We start from the raw sequence: 20,131 nt of genomic DNA on the forward strand, positions 1-20,131 counted from the left end.
AAAGCAAGAGCTACAAATGACGGTGCTTTATATATCCCAAAAAACATTTTGTTTCTCAGGACTATGCGGTGAACATGAGTGAACCAACAGCAACAAGATATACAGTTTTCTGGGTAGGATAAAACAAGGCCAATCCTGGGGTTGAGATCACTTGCACAACAGCAAATCACAACAGAAAGACTGCATATATCATTTTTATCAACTCCGTAAGATGCCTGACACAGCTGTTATAAACAATTAAGGTCAATGGTGTTCTGAAATCAAAACAGTCCAGTGGAAGCTGTCATCATCTGTGCATGGCTCCAGCAAGCAGACGAAGTGCCAGGTCCTCATCATCTTGCACACTGCGACAAAAAAGCAGTCTTCAAGTGGTGCCTATGGCTTTCTGGGCAATACCTATTACTGTCAATGAGAGGTTCTGGTAGAGTTGTAGGCCTAACCAGTTTGTATGAATCATCTGGTGCCCTCTCTTTGTAAATACGCTCATTGGGATAGTGACAAAATACTATTCACTCAGGTGAAAATGCTGATAAAATACTACATCTATGGATGCCTACATCTTATTTGGAAGACTTAAAACACGAGAAAGCAGTTTGTAATATGATAAAACGGAAAAATTGGTTTACAAAACAAAGCAGTATTGTGTCTGCAGGTTAAAGTTTACATCAAACAGCATAGCATCTGCAGATTACAGTTTGTTGTTACTGATTGTCTTACTGTCATTCATAGGTATAAAATATACTATTTATTTTCGCCAAGTACTCAACTAGTCTAATACTAGATATCTTAAGTCAATGTTTACAAGATTTTACTTGAAATTTTGAAGGGAAATAATTGTTTTGTGAATTACATTTGTCAGCGGACATTTAGGCTGCTCACACTTCCTAATAGACACTACATTAACAATTTCTTCTGTTATATTTTGTTACTTATAAATCAAAAAGTCTTTTAAAGTCAGCTACCTCAGGTACCTTTAAACTAAACTCCTGTTCCCCCTTCTTAAATCTGAGTGCCTGATCATCTCAATCATAACCCCTTGTCAAGGATATAACATTTCAAAGTAATTAGAAAACCATTTAATATATCTGATACCCATTCTTTTCCAATAACTTACAATAAAAGATTTCTTTTAGAAAGATAGTGAAGGAAGAATATGATAACTAGGTTCAGACAATAATTAAATATTTTAGACTCAGATTCACCAAGCTCCCATACTTGTCTCCATTCGCTGCTACTAGATACATGTGCATTTCTTTATGATTTACCACTGAGCTTTGCTAAGAAGGCCCATGTGGCTTCATCATTTTTTTAATAGCTCATAAAGTAAAATGCACTTGTTAGATCAACAATGGAAGTGGGTGAAAGCAGCTGAATGCTAATGACTGAAACCACCCTGTCTTTCGTTGATCAATTTGTTCCCCTTTAGTCATCGTCATGTTTGATGTTTGTCTAAATCTATAATTCTAGAAGTAATTTGATAGGAGGGCTGACAAGTGTACTTCCAAAATATTCCTCTCCCACCCATGCACAGAGCACAAGGGAGAGTGGGGCAGAGATAACAAAGTCTGCTACAGTCGAGTCAGTGCTATCCTCAAAGACAGTTAAAATCACAATGATAATCTAACTTACTAAAATAGTACTTTAGGCTGTAGGTTAGCACTTGAAAGATGGTTTGTCTTCATTTACCCCTTCATGGGTGTAGACAAAAGTATCATGATAAAATCTTCAGATTCTAACTGGTTTATAAGATTCCATCTTCCAACAGCTAAAATAATCTCTATGCTATTCTAACGAGACAAAAATGAGCATGTCTTTTCACATAAAAGTTTATATGCACTATCGTCCACATGAACTAAAACAAAACAAACAAAAATGTGTAATACCTTTCTCTTCTTGTTTCTTCCTCATCACTGGTCTGAGACACAGACTCACTGAATGAATGATTACAACCACTATTTTCTTCATTATCTGAGGATTCATCCTCCTCTTCCCCAAAGCTGTAAGCATATAGACATGGTTTTAGTCAACAATATAAAGATGTAAAAACAACCAGCTTATAAACATGTGCATTCGCTCACACACACTCAAGGATGGAACTAACCTGCTCCTCTCATCACCACTGTTATTTTCTTGTGCTGAGATTCTAGCTGCCAGCTCATCAGGGTCTGGGATGAAGTTCAAAGGATTTACATCATCATCTGCAGAAGCAAGTACAGCTTCCTCCTCATCTTCTTGACCAGCCTGAAATGTAGAAGTTGGTCAGCTGAGGTTTTCTTTCATTCAAAGACAAAAAAAAAAAAAAGGATTTAGAAAAAGGTGGAGTAAAGCACCACTGTACTACACTGTACACATCTTTCCCTCATGCCTTCTGGTTTCTGTGCACCAAAGTACTGTGTGGTCCGTACTGTTTCCGGATTTTTCCAGCTTAACATCAGCACATAACAAATGGAAAAGGTGAGGGTAGATCTTTACAATCAAACTAAATGTGCTAAATGTAAAGTGTTCAGCACCAAACAGATTTTACACTATTTGATTTGGTGCCTACAAATATAGACAATAAAACTTTTACAAAGCTTTTACACTATGTATGACTAAGCTTTGTCCTGAATTACAATAAAGACAGACTTATTTTTACTCACTCTTCTTTGAGCCTTCTCTGCACGCAGTCTTTCTTTTTTCTTCAATCGTTCCTCCTATAAGTAATGAAAATCAAGATTGTCTTCCATAGTTGCAATTTTTGCTTTCTCCATATATTATGGTTTATGAACTTATAATTAATAACAGTCCAAATTGTTATGGTCAAAAGAAGTTGCTTTTCATTGCTAATGAAGTTACATCATCTTTTCTGTGTTTGTGTAGTTTGATGTAAGCAGAGTGGGTGGGTGCTTGAGGGAGATGAGGATTTTGGTGTTTTACAATGAACCATCTGGAACATAAGCTAAATGGAATGAGGGTGAGGGGTTGTCAAAATGCTGGCATCCTGGTTTTGAAATGGGAGAACTACAGAACCATAAGCCGTATCAGCCACCCAAGCAAAGTCATGCTTAAGATCATACAGAACTGCATCACAACCACTGCATAAGAGCTGATAGTAGAACAGGCTGGATTCAGAGCATGTAGAAGCACAGTTAAGCAGATCTTCAACTGTCACATTCTCATATAAAAGCGTCTTCTGCATTAGCAGAACCCCTACCACAATTTCATTTACTTCAAAGGAGATTTGACAGAGTGTGGCATGAGGGGCTGTGCCATGTGATGCAAACATTCAACATCAAAGAAGGCCTTGTTCAAGCACTGCACAACAGCTCAACGAGTACAGTAATCCTGAGCAACCAAATAGGAGTACTTTCACACAGCAGTAGGTGTATGTCAAGGATGTCACCTTGGCAGAAGACCGATCTGCAACCTATGCTTTGAAGACATAGATCTGTTAGCAGGTATTAAGGAAATGCAAGACCTCACCAACAAACTGACTGCTCAAATGCATATGGAATGGAGAATAGCACTGGAAGAGCAAAGTTATGGTCAATGGCAGAGGCAAGGCAGTGATCTATACAAACAGGGTAAAGCTCAAAGAGTTAAGCAGCTTCAAATACCTGGAAGACACCCTACCCCAGGACGGCAGCTCCATGCCAGATGTCAGCATCAGGATTGCAATGGTAATTGTGGCGTTGGCTAGACTAGACAAGATCTGGTGTAACCATAAGGTTCACTATCAAGTACAAACTGTACAAATCCCTGCTAGTGCTGATCCCGCTCTACGGATGTGACACAGGGACTCTGCTTGACCAGATGGAACAAAGAATCCAGGCATTCAAGAACAAGTGCTTAAGGAGGCTGCTCCGGATCTCATACAAAGAACATAAGATCAATGACTTTGTAAGAAACAAGACTGCCACAGTCATATGAACCCCTACTTTCAGCAGTCAAGTGACATAAGCCGGTCTTCTTTGGCCAGGTGACCTGGCACGAAACCCCGTCGAAGACTTTCCTTCAAGGCACCTTGGAGGGTAGCCAGAGAAAGAACTGGCTTATGAATGTCAAAGTGTGGTTGTCATGTACAGGACCTGCTATCGCCCAAAATACGCAAGAGTGGTGGGCCCAGTCAGCTGCTGCATCTATCCATGTGCTCGTCCCAAAAACAGATGCCAGTTAAGAGATAACTGACTGAGTGACCTACATCAATAATAATACAGCATGTTTGTGCTTCAGATTTTTGTCGAATTTTAAAAGTGTGTGACAAATGGTGTGAGAACTCTTTGAGCCAGCATCTAAAGAAAATTCAATCACCAAATAAAAGTGGTTGGCACACTTACTCTGTGTTTCTGCTTAATCTTTTGTCTGTACAAATCTTTGTCTACCATGTCTTCCATCCTCATTCGCTTTGCTGCTGCCTCTACATTAATACCTCCTGCTTCATCTTCGACCCTTTCTTGGTCATCAGTCAATCTTTTCTTGTGGATGTCAATGACTGCCTGTACAACACAAAATGTGTGCAGCAACACAAATATCAGTATATCACCAGAAAATTTATAAGGATCTGTCCCTCTCTAGCCCACAGTTTCTTTTAGATTACCACAAATATTAAAAAAGTCACAAAAACTAGCTTCTAAATGCCTTTTTGTTTGTAAAAATCTTGCTGAATGGTGAAAAATATCTACTTGTGGTATTTTGGGTTCTGAATTCTCAAGTTCAAACAAATAAGGCTTAGTACTTCTAGACTGGACAGAATTACATACAACTGTTTCCCCCTGCTATAGCAAAGTAAATTGTTTTAAGAAATCAGAAACATCAATCCAACTTCTTGGTATTGTTCACATGTTAGTTGTGAGTCAGCATGGGTTGGATGGTACTGACATTCATGTTAGTCATGCAAGTAAACATGATTTTGCATCTCACTGCAGGCGCATATCTCCCAAATGAAAACTGGAGGGGTGGAGAAGAACCAATAACAATTTTAACCAAGATATACCAACTTACATTTCCTTCATCGTCAAACTTTGTCTTTGTGTTGGCAACAATACTTTTCTTTAGCATGCGCTTAGCTATGGCAGCCTTTGTTGTTGGCCTTTTCCGTGAGTTCTTTTCCTCCTCATTCTCTGTCTGTGTGCACAGAAACAACAAACACAGAAAGCTTTGAAATACAAGCATAAGGCATGATATCAAATACTACTAGTTAATTAAAAACTTAAGTTAATTTCCCTGTCCTAGTCAAAGCCGAAAAGTGTGGAAATTGTTTCCATGTTAACATATAATTTATATATGTATCACAAGCTGGGTTATCTGTCTATTATTAAAACAGAATTTATTAAGTCAAAATATCAAACAACCTACCTACAACATCAATAGAATAAGTCTACATATAAGTATATAATACACGAGAAAACCAACAGTTATAGGTTTACTTATTCTCCTACAAGACATGATCATTAAACAGCAGCATTCCCCCAGCTAACTTCACCTGGAAACCCCGCGAGTAACCTGCCTGTCCCAAGCCCAGATGAAGGAGGAGGGTTGGGTGTTTCAACTCTTCAGGCACTGCGCTTACAGACACAGTAATGGATTCACTTACCTCTTCAGGCACCATGCTTACAGGTGTGATTGCTGCTGCTGTCTTCTTTACTCTAAACATGCCTATTTCCCCATCATCATCTGTGTCTTCCTCATCCAGAAACGCTGCAAAATGTTCATTTTTCCTGTTGCTTTGGCTTTCTCTTGCTTTGGGCAGATGTTCAGAGCTCTCGTCTGTTTCATCATGACTGTCCTCACTCTCATCCTCACTGCTAGTGTCCTGGCCACTGCTGCTGTCTTGTGCCCTCATTTGTGCTTCATGTTTTCCCAAGAAACGGATTCGAGGTGGGATGGCAAGGCCTAATGATCTGATTTCCAATTTTAAATGTTAAAAAAAAGTTTAATAAATTAAAGGGGATAAATATTTTTTGTATTATTCAGGAATTTCTAAGTTTAGTATTGCTTAATATAACTTTTCACAATAATAATAAATACCTAACCATTACATTTTCATATTACAAAGCTTATCCTACTTGTCTATCTCATATGAAATCTATAATAGAAAAAAAACCTACTTGGAGAAGGCCTCTGTATCAAGTTTTTGAACGTCAAACACTTTTTTGTCTTTCATCAGCAAAATACTTCTTAGGTAGGTTCTGAATGCCTGCAATATTTCACATTGTTAAATCACAGCTAACAAACAACAATATTCTCTAATTTATAATATTGATCAGCATTCATAAGGCATCTATTCAACAAGTACAATGAACAAGTATTTGGTATGCACATGACTCAGAAAACACAACAAATAATCCATTATTCAGATATGAAAAGCAATCTAGTCAAGCAAGAGACCAAATGAAGACACATTAAAAGTAGCACTACCACGACAAATACATTATTGAGGTTTCAAGGCTGAGAAAAAAGAAGTGTCAAACATTAAAGGACAAAATTTCAAGGCTTAAGTCAATCATACAAAAAGAAATGGAAACTGAAGGGGTGACACTTGAAGCAGCCTAGATAAAGATAGCTGCTCATGAAGAACAGAGAAAACAAGAGTTCAAAAAATGGTACTTAGGAGATATGCAGTGATCATGGCATAGTACATACAAGCATCCTTGTATTGGATGCACTCAGAGATAGGAAGCCAATCCTGTGTACAAGACTGACAGTGATGTGTTTTAGGCAGCAGAATATTGAACTTTCTGAATGGTGATTGAGAGTGGCATCAGAACAACCAGCTAAGAGTGCAGTGCAGTAGTCTGAGATAGCACACAGGAAGTGAATGTGATGAGAGTTTTAGTGGTTCCTTCAATGAGGAACTGTCTCATTGAACTAATCCTCTAAAGCTCAAGGTAGCATAACAGCCTGACTTCGGTGATGTGCTATTTCACTGAGAAGTGGAACAGAGGAAGCCAAGATTTCTCTCTTAGTGGAAAAAGGGATGTCCTAGCTCAATAAAGGTAAAAGATAATTCAGTTTGGTAGCTCCAGAAAAAGAGGGGAACATCAGTCTTGGTGTCATTAAGCAAGTATGACATCCACGATTTCCACAAAAACTCTCTCCTTCATTTTTTACACTGGCTTCCCATCTGTTCTCACATCCAGTACAAACTGTGCTGCGTTTTATTTCTATGCTGTCACCTGCCCTGATTATTTCTCTGAACCACTCTTCCCTAATGTCCCAGCTAGACAACTCCAGTCCTCGTCTGATGATCGTCTTCTTACTCTTCCTGTCACCAGATCAACAACATATGGGCACAGGCTTTTTGGTTATTGTCCAGCGAAACAATGGAACTCTCCCCTTCCATATCTGCCACCTACCCACGATCAGATCCTTTAAACGTGCACTGAAAACACACCTCTTCCATAAACATTACTCCTAACAACCTTTCCTATACTGCTAGTCCCTTTTCACACTCTTCCTTTTGCAATGTCATGTTACTCTCAGCTCTTGTTCTTGTGTTTTCTGTATTTGATTTTATTCTTAGTATGGTTGTTTATTCTTTTATAGTTCATATGTTCTTTGGTTTCCTGTCCCTCGTATGCTATCAATGCTTTGTTCTTGTTCGTGCGGAGCATACTCCTTTGGAGTGTGAGTATATAAATTATGTATTTTTTAATTAATATTAACGTAACAATCTTTGTGTGTGCATGGATGTATGAGTGCAGGTGTTTCCATCATGTTTTACATATGGATGCATGTGTAACACATATATTCACAAAAAGAATGGCATGTCACAGCCAGGGCTTACTCTCTGAGCCATTTCTTTAAGTGTCGTATCTGAGGCACACAGTGCCTGCAGCTTAGAGGAGAGATCCATCATTCTCTTCTGATTTACCCTGTTACAGAATTAACCCAAATGATAATTAATTTAGTCAGCTCAAAGAAATTTAATAAATTAGCAACAGCACCAAATATACATTTTAGACACAAAACTATTTTGTCATTTATTTTGACTTATCATAATGTCTTCATCATAAACATAAGTTTTGTTATTTTCTTTTCGATTTGCAATGATTATTTAAAATCTTAAGTGTGATGTTTCCCTCCAATATAACATACAGTCTAGATTACTAAGCAGCATCAATGTGGACTAGAACTACTCCAGTATGAGGAAAAATAGATTGCAGAGAAACAGTGAAAGAAAAAGAAACCTTATTTTGTTAATGGGTATTTTTCTTGACTGAAGCTGCTGTATCATAGCATCCTCCTCTGTTGGCAATAATACAAGCAGCGCTTCACCTTCACGTTCAAATCTGAAGCAAGTAAAGTGGACAGTTTGAAGTTTCACTGTCTAGACAACAACTCTTTAGTATGAAAAATATGTCCCCAATTAATCAGAATCTCAAAGACAAAAATGCATCAAGATGATGAATGTTAAATGTTATACATCTTGCACTCAAATAAAACTAACTGCCATTCTACAGTTTACATTTGTGATGAAAGGTCTGTTTTATGGAGCATCATTTAACATAATGTGCCAACGAGAGAAGCAGAAAAAAGAATGAGCTTTAAAACCGTTTCATTCTTTTTGGGGTATTATTTATTATTTTACATTAAAGCCAGCAGTCAACATTTGTCCAACAGAATGTCAATATTTACCTTGCAGTTCGTCCCACTCGATGTATGTAAGTACTTGTATCCTCTGGACAATCTAACTGTACAACCCAGTTAACAGCAGGAAAGTCTGTGATCACAAAAGTAAATTTGGTACTTAGATGTTATTTACTTGAATGTGGTGGCAAGTCACCATATCAGTTTTTATTTACTTCACTTTAAGGGAACTTATACAGAACTGTATAAGAATCTTTTTCAGTGCTAAGAAATGGGAAAAGCATCAAACACAATATCATAAAATTTAACAATTCCTCAATCACTATTTTAACTCTTTTTATTTGTACTAGCTGACTTAAAAATTTTATGGTTTAAGTACTAAAACTGTCATGACTTTGATACAGGTGATCAGGAACTGCTATAACTGGACTGCTGGCAGACGATTTTTGCCAGTTAACTACTGAAACGAGGCATGATACTACAAAGCTTCCGGTTTAGTCCCATTCTTTGTTTAGGCTCGCAAGAGGCTAAGCGTTGGTCTTGGCAGACTGACAGCAATCCCCCTAAACACATCCATGAGCTAATATAGACACTCAACATTAAAAAAAAATCTCTTATACTAAGAATTGGCAAATATTAAAATAAAATGAATGGTGGCAAAAAGTATCAAGATGTAAGAATTTCTTCCAGTCATCATACCTAGTCCTCTGGATGCAATGTCTGTAGCAAAAAGCACAACATGCTGTTTGCGATAGAATTCTTCATACACCTCAACACGCTTCAGCTGTTTCATACCTCCATGAAGACACAACACAGTCATGCCTGGCTGCAGTCTTCGTATCACCTCATGTACAAATTTTACCTGAAATCATTAGCAGTTACAAAAGTACTGCACAGAATAACTATGCCAAAACTAAGCATTTATAGTTTATATTAAATCAATCTCTTTTACATCTTTCGGCATTTCCTCCTAACCATTGCTATATCATAACAAAGAAGTCAACCATTCCTTTTACAAATAAATTTTGGGGGCCCAATTACACTCTGCAGTCTGTGAATGCTCATCTCAGACTTTTCCAAAGGCAGTCTTTTCTTGGATGTAAACTGAGGACTTGAGATGCGAGACTGACCAGTTACAAATGGAGTCTACTGGATATTGTACGATTCATCATCATCATCCATTATCAGCAATCATCATCCTCATCATCAACTATTTGTATCTATTGGCTGGATTCCACTCTGCCGTGCTTCACTCACTTCAGCAGTGACCTTGAGCTACAGTGAATAACCCAAAGTGATAATCACCTTTCGCAGTTTCTTATGATAACATTTTTTAATATTCTCAAGATTTTTCAATATTTTCCCAGTATTTTCCTGATGTAACTAACCTTATTCTCTGGAGTCGTTACCGTTAAATCTACAGCGAGCGCCCTCTACTGCAGGAAAAGAGCGAGTCCTTACATTGTTCTTTGTTCTACATCTTTGTTACTTTTTTATCACCTTGTTCAACATCTTTGTCACTTTTTTGTTAACTTGTTCCTTGTTACTATTTTATGATCTCGTTCAGCGCAATGAGTCCGCCTTTGGGTGAGATATTGTGCTTTATAAATTCCCACTTATTATTATCAGCCAGGCTATATTAAAACGGGAAAACAAGAGATATACTAGATGATCTCAAAGGTCAAAATAAATTTAATATCTTACGTGAAAGTGCTAGCTGTCACAATAGAAATCCACTATAGAAATGCTACTATTAATATTATTTAAAGCTGAAGGTCGAGAAAGTAGTAATTTGTATTAAAAAAAGAATATTCCAACATTCTGTAAATCATAGGGGTCTAAATAATGCTGAACCAAACCATTCTGCAATGATGTATAGAGAAACTTTTAAAAAAATCCTCATAATCAATCCTTCAGTATAGGCAACAAAAGAATGTTTCATCATACCTGTTTGCAGCACGTAAGGAATACTAAAATCTTGCAACGTGGATGATTTTTTAGGAATGACCATAGCAATGATATCTTCTGATGCAGATCACACACAATATAGCTCTGTGGATGAAAAAAAAAGCAGTCCTAATAAGATTATCCAATCTTTTGCCATAAACAGCAGCATAAGTCTCCAAAGTTTAAACTGTCTGAAAATGAAATCAGAAATGCTACATACAATTATTCATCCCACACACAAACAATATGCATTTCAGCTGACCTGATGCATAGTCAACTTTATCAATAAAAACTTGAATGAAATTACTACTTGAATATGGTAAATGTACTTGCTTTGCACATTGAAAAAGTTTTAACAAATGAAGTAATCCTACAAATGAATTCATTGACAAATTTTACAGTAACTATGGTGTAATCTATTATTAAGCTTTCTCTTTCTGATGGGGGATGACCTATATACCTGATCACTGCAAACTGACCTGAACCAGATGAACAGGAGTACTGTAAGCAGCATTTTCATGTGCCGATACATACACGGGATCAAAAAGACTTAGCCGTGCCAAATCTTTGACTGATCTGAAGCATATGAAGCAAGAAATATACTAAAATTACTATTATTACGATTACATAAAATCAAAGAGGATAGCTAGAGCCACCACTTAGTCAGAAAAGAGAAACCACTCTGACCCGGATGTGATCGCGGTCACACCTCACTGTACTGACTATAATTGTTTATGCGAGGATGCCTGGAGTTGCCAAGTTGCCACAACTCTCTAACTAAAGATTTTTGATTGTTCTCTTTTCTGCAATATGAAGAGAGGGGAATTAACAGCATTTCCTTTCTTTAGTAGAATCTACCTTTGGTTTTGCCGCACATGCTGCTGCTTAGAAGTTTCACAAGTCTTGTGCTCTCATTTCCGCTGATGTAATAAGTGGGCGCAGAACTGTCAGCGAAGCAATCTGTTGGGCCAGCCAGTATTGTACTTGCATGCAAACTGTGAACTCCGCTCTGACCAGTTTGAATCAAACCCTTTCGTGAAACTTATGAACAAACACTGCCAGCTGATCTGGTGTGCAGCTTCAACCATCTTTGATGTACTGAATCCACCAAAATACATAGATTTTTTTCAGTATGGATAGCAAGAACTGTATCTGAAAGGCTCCACACCTCATAGAAAAACACCTAAAATTACCAGGTTTTCACTCAACAACCTTGGCATGTTTAGCAGCCACATTATTTGTGATGCCATCTTGGATAAGTTGGGTCACATAGTTCTTGCACAAAACTTTGTCATGGCTGCCAACACTTAAAAGAAATTCATCATGTATGATTGGTTGGAAAATTGCTATACAAAGCCTCCTTCAACTCTGGGACGATCTTGGCAAAACGAACGAGGATGAATTCCTCCAAACTAGCAGACTAAACTACAACTGAGTACAAAAACCTCTTTTCTGTAATATGAGGAAAGGAGGACATGGAAATAATCCAAGTCGCGGGCATTTTTGGTTTGTTCTGCACCAGGTGATTGTGGATGGTCTCATGCAATGTGAAAGAAGCAACTGCACTGAAGAGGGAGATCATTTTCTCTTGACGCTGAACTACATCAGTATTCAGCACATTCCAGCAATTTCTGATGCAAGATGTGAGCTTTGCAAAAGATGTGAAATCTATGTTTGCTTTCACCAACTCTGCTGAAGAAATATACTGAGGACAATATTTTAACTTAAAGTAGCATTTACATCGCCAAAAGGTACAAAGGAAAGTGTGTCCCACATGTAAAGAAATTATTAGTGGAAAGCAAGAAAGAACCGTAAGAAAGACCCTGGTGTCAATCAAGCAGGAAAAAGTCTTACGTACAGGAACACACACACAGAAATAATACTCCACAGTCAGATGCATTGCAGTACCTCTTATGTCCATATGTGCACAAGCTGGTAGAAACAAAATTCCCATAGGAATCAAACAAGACAAAAAACGTGACGGACGAAAGTAAGCTGGGGTCAAGCCACAAAGTAGCATCCCCTACAATGACCAAAGTAAGCCATCACCTGATTTACTGGACTGGCTGATGTCAGCAAGACATGGCTGTACTTTAAAATCCTATGTGATAGAAATACTTAAGTTTATATCTTGTAAATGCTGATACCTTCAAACCATCTTTCCTGCATGTTATTGTGTCTCAAACTAGATTCTTGTGCCCACATATATGAGATATATTGTGAACTCAGTAGAACTTCCCAGGCCAACAACGCATTAAAAGCAAATGATTCTTACTTTGTCTGTGTTGCTGAAAACAGCAATGTTTGTCGCTCTGCAGGTAAGTTTGCAATGATGGCATTCATGGCCTTTGCAAAACCTAAGTCCAGAATGCGATCAGCTTCATCCAGTACTGAAAGCGAGAGTTACAAAATGTAAATCAATCTAAATTGGAGACATTTATTCACAATAATGTGTGCAATAATTATCTAATGTACCAACTCAAAAGTACTCAACAAGCTCAAAAGTGAACAACAGACAAAACAATCAACATTATTATAATGATAACTGAATTTGTAAAACCCATTTCTCCAAATGGATGCGAGTTCAAAGTGCTGCACATTAAAGACTACAAAACAAACCATCAGTCAACCATACAATAAACACATGTGTCAGCAAATGTGCACAGTTGAAAAACTGAGGAATGAGTGGAATAGTATGCTTGATTATGCAACATATTTCTGAAAGTAATGGGCTTTGAAGGCTTTGAGCATATATAAAGAGAAAGGGGTAGAGATTTCCAGACAGGAAAAAAAAAAAAAAATTCCTGCTAAATTTTTCCAGTCTGATGTGTGGCACAGAGAGGAGGGTAACACAAGCAGATCAAAAAGACCAACTCAGTGGTAAGGCATCAGTAGCTCAGAAAAGTATTGTGTATCATCAGTATACTTGTGCTATTGCAGGCTTAAATGGCAGAAGGTGGAACCGAGTGGTTGAATGCACACAGTGAGTAAAAGAAGCTAAGAACAGAGTTTTGAGGCAGCCTGTACTTCAAAGGAGTAGGCAAAGCAGTGGTGCCCACAACTACCAAAAACTGAAAGTGATCAGTCAGATAGGACCAGAACCAGTCCAAAACAGTTCCAAAAAGACCGACAGTAACATAAGAATGCTGAAAAATGATGCTATGATCAACAAAAGATGCAGTACTATTAAATAATATGGTAAAGGAATCAAAAGAAACTTTTTAACTTAGTCTGCATTTCTGCTTACAGAATACTAAACTAAATACATGAGTACAGGTCTTCTGCTTATTTAAGCAGCACAATGCAAAGTTTTGTATAGTGGTTATTATAAATGTATGCACTATATGTTCACTTCAATGCTGCCAAGTCTTACCAAGAATTTGCAAACAGTCTGCACTAAAATTAAATGTTTCATCAAAGTGCTGCAGGAGACGACCAGGAGTGCAGACAATGACATTAGTGTTGGCTATCCTCTCTGCCTCCTCTTGAAGTGGCTGGTGAAAAAGAAATCATTCCAGTTTATATGCAAATATCAAACAAAGTTAAAAAGAGAGAGAAGGGTCTGGTTACACAACCAGACTGTCACTGAGAAAATGGTGAACTGGTGTACTTCAAGTAACCTGTAAAAGAAATCTTATATACAGATACATTTGCATAGGTAAAAGTGTGTGTAAGAGAGATAAGAGAAAGAGTTTGGCATATGCTCATTGCAAAACTTTCTGGCTACATTACTTTGATCTTCACATGGATACCCAGACAAGAATCAAACATTTTCAAAAAGGTCATGAAAAGTAATCTGAACATGTCACAGACATCATAATTATAAGGAAAATTCAAAGCAGAAATAAACTGTTCCTCTATCTTGAAATAAAAATGTCTTGTAAATCCAACAGAACTTATGTATATCCAACTGCATTTATAAAAATGTATTCAGGACTACATAAAATGTACGATCACTGCAGTTTCTAGTCCTGATCATACACTATGCAGAAATTATGCATCACATATCTGTAGCCATACTGCATGCCAATACATCATCAGTAAGGTTGCAGGATGCTTTTCTAAGGATTTTCCTCTAGAGATTTTTGTTGTTATCATAGATCTATTGTCTCTAAGGCACTGATGGCTCATAGTTTGTGGCACCAAGGATGAATAAGGCAGATACATTTTTTACCCCTTTATGTTTATTTATAACCAAACAGATCAATGCACTAATACTAGCTTACCTTGCCCCCAATAACAAGTCCTGCAGAAAAATCGTGAAATCGTCCCACTTTCTTCAATACCTCAAAAGTCTGATAGGCAAGTTCTCTGGTTGGAGATATGATAAGAGCACATAAGCCACAGAGCTGACTCCCCTTCATTTTGTACAAGGTCTCCAGCACCTGCATATTTAATATTCTTTTAATTATATTTTTAAATATCTTATTCTTCATTAAATATATTACAATACTTTAATCTATGTATATTTATATACAATCTACTGGATTTGAAAATTCATTTAACCATGGCGTGTCCCTGGTGAGCAAAGATAAAACAAATAATAATAATAATAATGAGTTTATTTGTATAGCGTATTTCTCCAGCATCTGCCAGGCTCAAAGCGGTTTACAATCCATTTCAGAAAAGGCTGTAAAATGACAGGAGTTCATAGCAAATATAAAAAAGATTCAGTTCAGTCTATGGTTAAGGTCATATACCTAATCAGTTACATGATATAATTTTATACTTCTGTAGGTCGAAACCAACAGCTATGGCTGTCAAATAAACTTTGGACTCACTATCTGCAGCAGATGTTTACTCTCTTAGTTATCTTTTCAAAAATCCCCCACAAAGCAGTTGGACCAATTGCCCTTTGATAGGGTGTTGGAAAAGTAGGGGAAAAGGAAGGCTCATGATTCCATAACACTTGCATCTTTGTACAGGGCATTTTTGAGGGGCACTTTGTGAGGGCATTTACAGCAGAGGTCTATGCTGCTTAGTTCTGTTATATAGAGCAGAGGTGGGCAAAGTATGGCCCACAGACATCTTTGGACCGGCCTGTCTGCCAAAATGTGAAGTGAACCTGATTTTATTCTTTTATTCAGCCTTAGTTAATTTGACTGAAATTTAATCTATCAAGTACAACATTCTAACACAGAGTACATGGCTGACATGTCTGACAGAGTTATGAGAGAGCATCGGCAGCAGCTGCTGCCTTCAAAGAAAAGGCTGTTTCTAAAGTTTTATTGTGAGCGAATTCAAACAGCTTCACTTTCACCTATGACAGACAATAAATTCAGTAAGTAAACGCTATTATGTACTCATTTGTTGTCCATCCATTATCACTAAGTTTGTTATGTGGTTACCTGGCATTGGTTTTGGGTATTTTAGTGTCCTGCTACATAGCTTAGAATTTTGAGACTGGGCTGCAAAAAGAAAACTTTGCCCACCCCAATACTGAGTCTGTGTTTATAGATTCCAGGTGCATCACACATCAAGGGAGTACGGTTGCATTTATCATTTTATAACTCCGCAACAGAAACAAATAACAATTTGATTTTTCCTGATTTTTTTTATCCAACTTCTTAATAAGTCAGCAAATGTCAATATTGCTAATTGCATAAATTGATGCATGCCACCGTTCTAGTGCTAATGAAGGCCCAATAAATGTTGTCATTCATCAAAACATAAGTGACTGAAAAGATTAACTTTCACATTGGTTTTGCTAACTTGTTCATTCTTTAAGGCATACACACACATATATATATACACACACAGAGAAATATATACAACTATTACAGGTATAATAAATGCCAGCGTTTTTCCTGATCCAGTCTTTGACGCTCCCAGGACATCTCTGTTTTGTAGCGCCAGACCAATGCATTCCCTTTGAATCTCTGTTGGCACCTCATATTTGGCATTTTTTAGACCTGCAGCACACATTATTTGTTTTAAAATAATTATTTGCTATAGCTGCATCTAAATGGTATTAAAAATTATTTGTGTACGACCCAAACCTGGGAGAAGAGAGAATTGGTGTTTTACACCTAGCCAGCAAATAAGGCTATATCACGGCAAGGCAACCAACCCTGTAAACAGATGCCACATGCAGAGAAAGAACAGCATGTCCGACACAAAAACTGAACCCAGGACAGACAGCCTTCACTGTATTGGTGACAAACACTAACTGTTGCACCACCAGATTATGCCAAAAAACTCCTAAAAATAAAATTTGTTTCATGCATATATTCAGTCTCCCTTCACCCCACAAATAAAAGAGAAAGAAAGAAAGAGATATATGAGAAAATGATAGCAGAGAATAGGTAACTTCTACTTCTTTTAAGGACACAGCCAATTAGAACTGGAGCTACACTTTTTACTGCTTTCTTCTTCTCTTGCATCTATGGATGTACTTTAACCAATCATATACTGGATTGTTTGTAAGACTTTGTGGTTTCACTTCACTTTTTACTGCTTACTTCTTCTCTTGCATATATATGTGTAAATTTAATCACTCATATGCTTGATTATTTGTAAGACTTCCTGCTGTCACTTAACAAAGAAAAAAATTTTTTTCATTGTGGGATGACACTCTAAATTTAGTTCTTACCATCTAGAGTTCTCCTGCTCAAAGGGAAATCTGTAAAACTTTTAATCTTAGATGAAACTATCTGAAACAAATGAAAAAGTGCATATTTTATTTGATGAGTTTACCGTTGCACTATCTATGTAACATGATATGACTATATGGATTTGTAACTCAATTTTTGGACTGTGTAAACAGTGAAAGGACATTTGTAGCACAACTGGTTTTGTGATGTGTGAACGGTGACATTTACATGAATTTGATATGACACTTATAGCACTGCTTTTTTCATTGATTTTTGTGATGTGTACATTTCATATGACTTGCAGCAGTGACATGAGAACTGTGCTGCACAGCTTTCTGCAGATTTTCTAATATGTTTATGCTTTATTGGCATTTGTTACTGGACCATCCAGCCATTGTACAATACAGCTGCTAATATAATCACGAAGTATGTACTAAAAGGTTCTACGATGACAGGGTTATGAAAGACTAACTCTAATCTGTGTTTTCAATTTTTTAGAAATCGTGTAAAAGAAATCCAAATCACATAAAGAAAATTCAATGAAAGGCATCTGAAAACACAAATAATATGGCACTGGGAAACAGAAAACATATAAGTCCCTCAGTCATCGTCAGTGGAAATTGTTTCAAAACACACCTTCTCTCAATCATGGCTTGACTGCTGTCGTGGTATTGTTTCTCTGAACGCATAAAAGCTACTTATAATTCTTTGCGTTATCCTAGCAGAAAGTACCGAGTAAGCATTTAAGTAATTTCCTCGAATGTGATGTCTACACAGAATTACTTACCCCTTCACTTATCCTCCTGTTAAGGTCTGCAATTTCATCGATAATAACCTGATTCTTTTTTACAGCTGACTTTCGATTCAGGCTCTTTCCCCTTCGTTTTCGCTTAAATGTAAATTTTTGACCAAAACTTTTTCCTTCCATGATTTACTGTGTAAACTTGTCTTCAACTTGTCTGGAAGCCAGCCACCATCGCGTGGTGGACAAAACGGGAAGTCGCTGTCAGTACTGAGAGTTACGTCCCTTGGCCAGCTGAGAGTTACGTCCCTTGGCCAGCTGAGAGTTACGTCCCTTGGCCAGATAAGAGTTACGTCCCTTGGCCAGCTGGCGCGCTTCAGTGACTGCACGAACCACGAATTAATATTTTGTGGGCGGCTGTCACGGTCGTGTATAATTCGTGGCGGGTATTGTGCGTTCGTCTTTGATTGTAGTAAGACAAACTACCGTCCTCTCCCTACTTCCACCTGTCGCCATCTCTCATTTTGTAAAAGAGGAGCCAAAGAGACTTTAGAAGACTTTGTCAACAGAATTCTATTCACTTTGGAGGAAGCCGTCCTTATCATGCATACTCAGTTCGCGGGTACATAAGGTGACCAGACGTTGCGGGGGCGAAAGCGGGACACGTGCCGATGATGGTGTCGTCACCGTCAAAGAACGCCCAAAATAGTGATTTTTAAAGACAACCGGGACAATTTGATAGACTTGCCAGAAAGCCAGAAAGCGGGACATTGGGCGTCTCGCCCGATGAGCAGGCGGGACACGAGGTCAAAAGTGGGACTGTCCCGCCTAAAGCGGGACGTCTGGTCACCTTACGGGTACATCAAATGGGTATGCTTCGCACGTGCAATTCGTTTTAAAATGGCAGGTTGTACTATGACTACTTTTCGTGCTATGGGCGTTTTTATTATGAAAGATCTAAGCAAAAGCAATATCGTGTAAGTTTTTTTTTCTGGTTTTTGAAGTGTTTTCTCAGATAGCATGGCCGAGGCACACCTCTTCTGCAGAATTGAAGTTCACAATCTGCCCTCTAGATGAACACATGTAAACAAAGGATAAACACTTTTGTTTGCTCTCTCTCACTTCACATAAATTCTGTGTTCTTGACTATTTATTTACCCCAAGGAGTACTGCACATATTAACACACTTCCATCCATCCCAATATACATTATCTGACTTACACTTCTATCAATGAAGGACACATTTCGTGGTTTGAGATTGCGAACAGGGTGTCTGAATCCTTCGATTCCTTGCCCGCTGTGGACGTGTCAGAATCGTTTCTCTTTCTGATTCTGTTCTGGATTCTCGCCATTGCTTACATCCCTCTTGGAATATCACTGACTCTCGGCATTTGGCGATAGCTGTGGACTTTTTGCCTAAAAGGACAAAATATTAAAATCACGTGATGAGTGTCATGGATACTTTCAACCCTAAAAAGCAAAATAGTGACTACGACTTGTCCCTTCTGAAACTGTGGAAACATGTTTGCACTAAGACATACCTGCTGGACATTAAAGGCAGAAGCATTCTTGCGCACTTTGCAATTTGATTTAAGTTTGCTATCCAGCCTCTGTAAGAGACATAACACCATAAGAGAAATAGACATACCATAAGATTAGTATCTCATTGGTTTTGTTTATATTTGCTTTTGAGACTTATTATATGTTATTATTTCGCCTATCTTTCCATTTTCTAAATTCCCCTACTAGCTTTTGTATGGCTATTGTCTGAACATTTCCTTTAACGATTGCTGTCATTTTATTTTTTAGCTTTACTAAAGTCCCTTTGTTTTAGTTTATTTTACAGGTGATTCTTATCATCAAAATGGTCTTTAGCATACAAATGATTTTGTTTGACTTAAAGCAACCATATCTGTCAATACTTATATGTGTTTACCACCTTTCATTCGCTGCTAAGAAACCCTCTTTTCTAAACACAGCATCATTACTCTTATTTAGATTGTTTGTTGTTTGTTTAGTAGAAAAGTGCTTCCACCTTGCAGCGATTTCGCCCTATCGGGGGAGGGGGAGGAAAGCGGAGAAAACCCCGGACTCCCAGTCCTGCGAACATGTGTCACATACAGAAAGTGTCTCAAGAAGAGATCTGAACCCTGAGCCGCTGACTGCAGTGGTGACAATCGATTGTTTTAACCACTACACTACCGGGCTCCCCCCTTATTTACATCAACATGTAGACTAAGTGTTACTGATGTTTTATGCAATGTATTTAGTTGATGTAGTC

At 37.8% G+C, this 20,131-nt stretch overlaps 1 protein-coding gene across 1 annotated transcript; it reads right to left on the reverse strand.

The window, feature by feature from the left end:
* Positions 1-178: 178 nt before the first annotated feature.
* Positions 179-18,126, reverse strand: LOC112566528 (probable ATP-dependent RNA helicase DDX10). The gene is made up of 20 exons (XM_025242749.1): positions 17,896-18,126; positions 17,108-17,168; positions 16,297-16,427; positions 14,742-14,900; positions 13,889-14,009; positions 12,791-12,905; positions 10,995-11,091; positions 10,516-10,620; positions 9,268-9,430; positions 8,617-8,701; positions 8,169-8,270; positions 7,766-7,853; positions 6,087-6,175; positions 5,573-5,879; positions 4,981-5,103; positions 4,317-4,475; positions 2,640-2,693; positions 2,102-2,241; positions 1,884-1,997; positions 179-344 (listed from the first exon to the last, which is right to left on the reverse strand). The coding sequence occupies exons 1-20, from the start codon at positions 18,034-18,036 to the stop codon at positions 287-289; spliced, it is 2,412 nt and encodes an 803-aa protein (XP_025098534.1). The 5' UTR covers positions 18,037-18,126; the 3' UTR covers positions 179-286.
* Positions 18,127-20,131: the final 2,005 nt, after the last annotated feature.

The sequence above is a fragment of the Pomacea canaliculata genome, linkage group LG6, assembly GCF_003073045.1.
Source record: "Pomacea canaliculata isolate SZHN2017 linkage group LG6, ASM307304v1, whole genome shotgun sequence".
NCBI lineage: Eukaryota > Metazoa > Mollusca > Gastropoda > Architaenioglossa > Ampullariidae > Pomacea > Pomacea canaliculata.

Coding starts and splice junctions, on each gene's coding strand:
- LOC112566528 (XM_025242749.1), bottom strand. CDS start 18,036: ATGGAAGGAAAAAGTTTTGGTCAAAAATTTACATTTAAGCGAAAACGA. Junction 5,104..5,572: donor TAAGCATGGTGCCTGAAGAG/GTAAGTGAATCC, acceptor CTGTGCACACAG/ACAGAGAATGAGGAGGAAAA. Junction 2,694..4,316: donor AGATTAAGCAGAAACACAGA/GTAAGTGTGCCA, acceptor CATTACTTATAG/GAGGAACGATTGAAGAAAAA.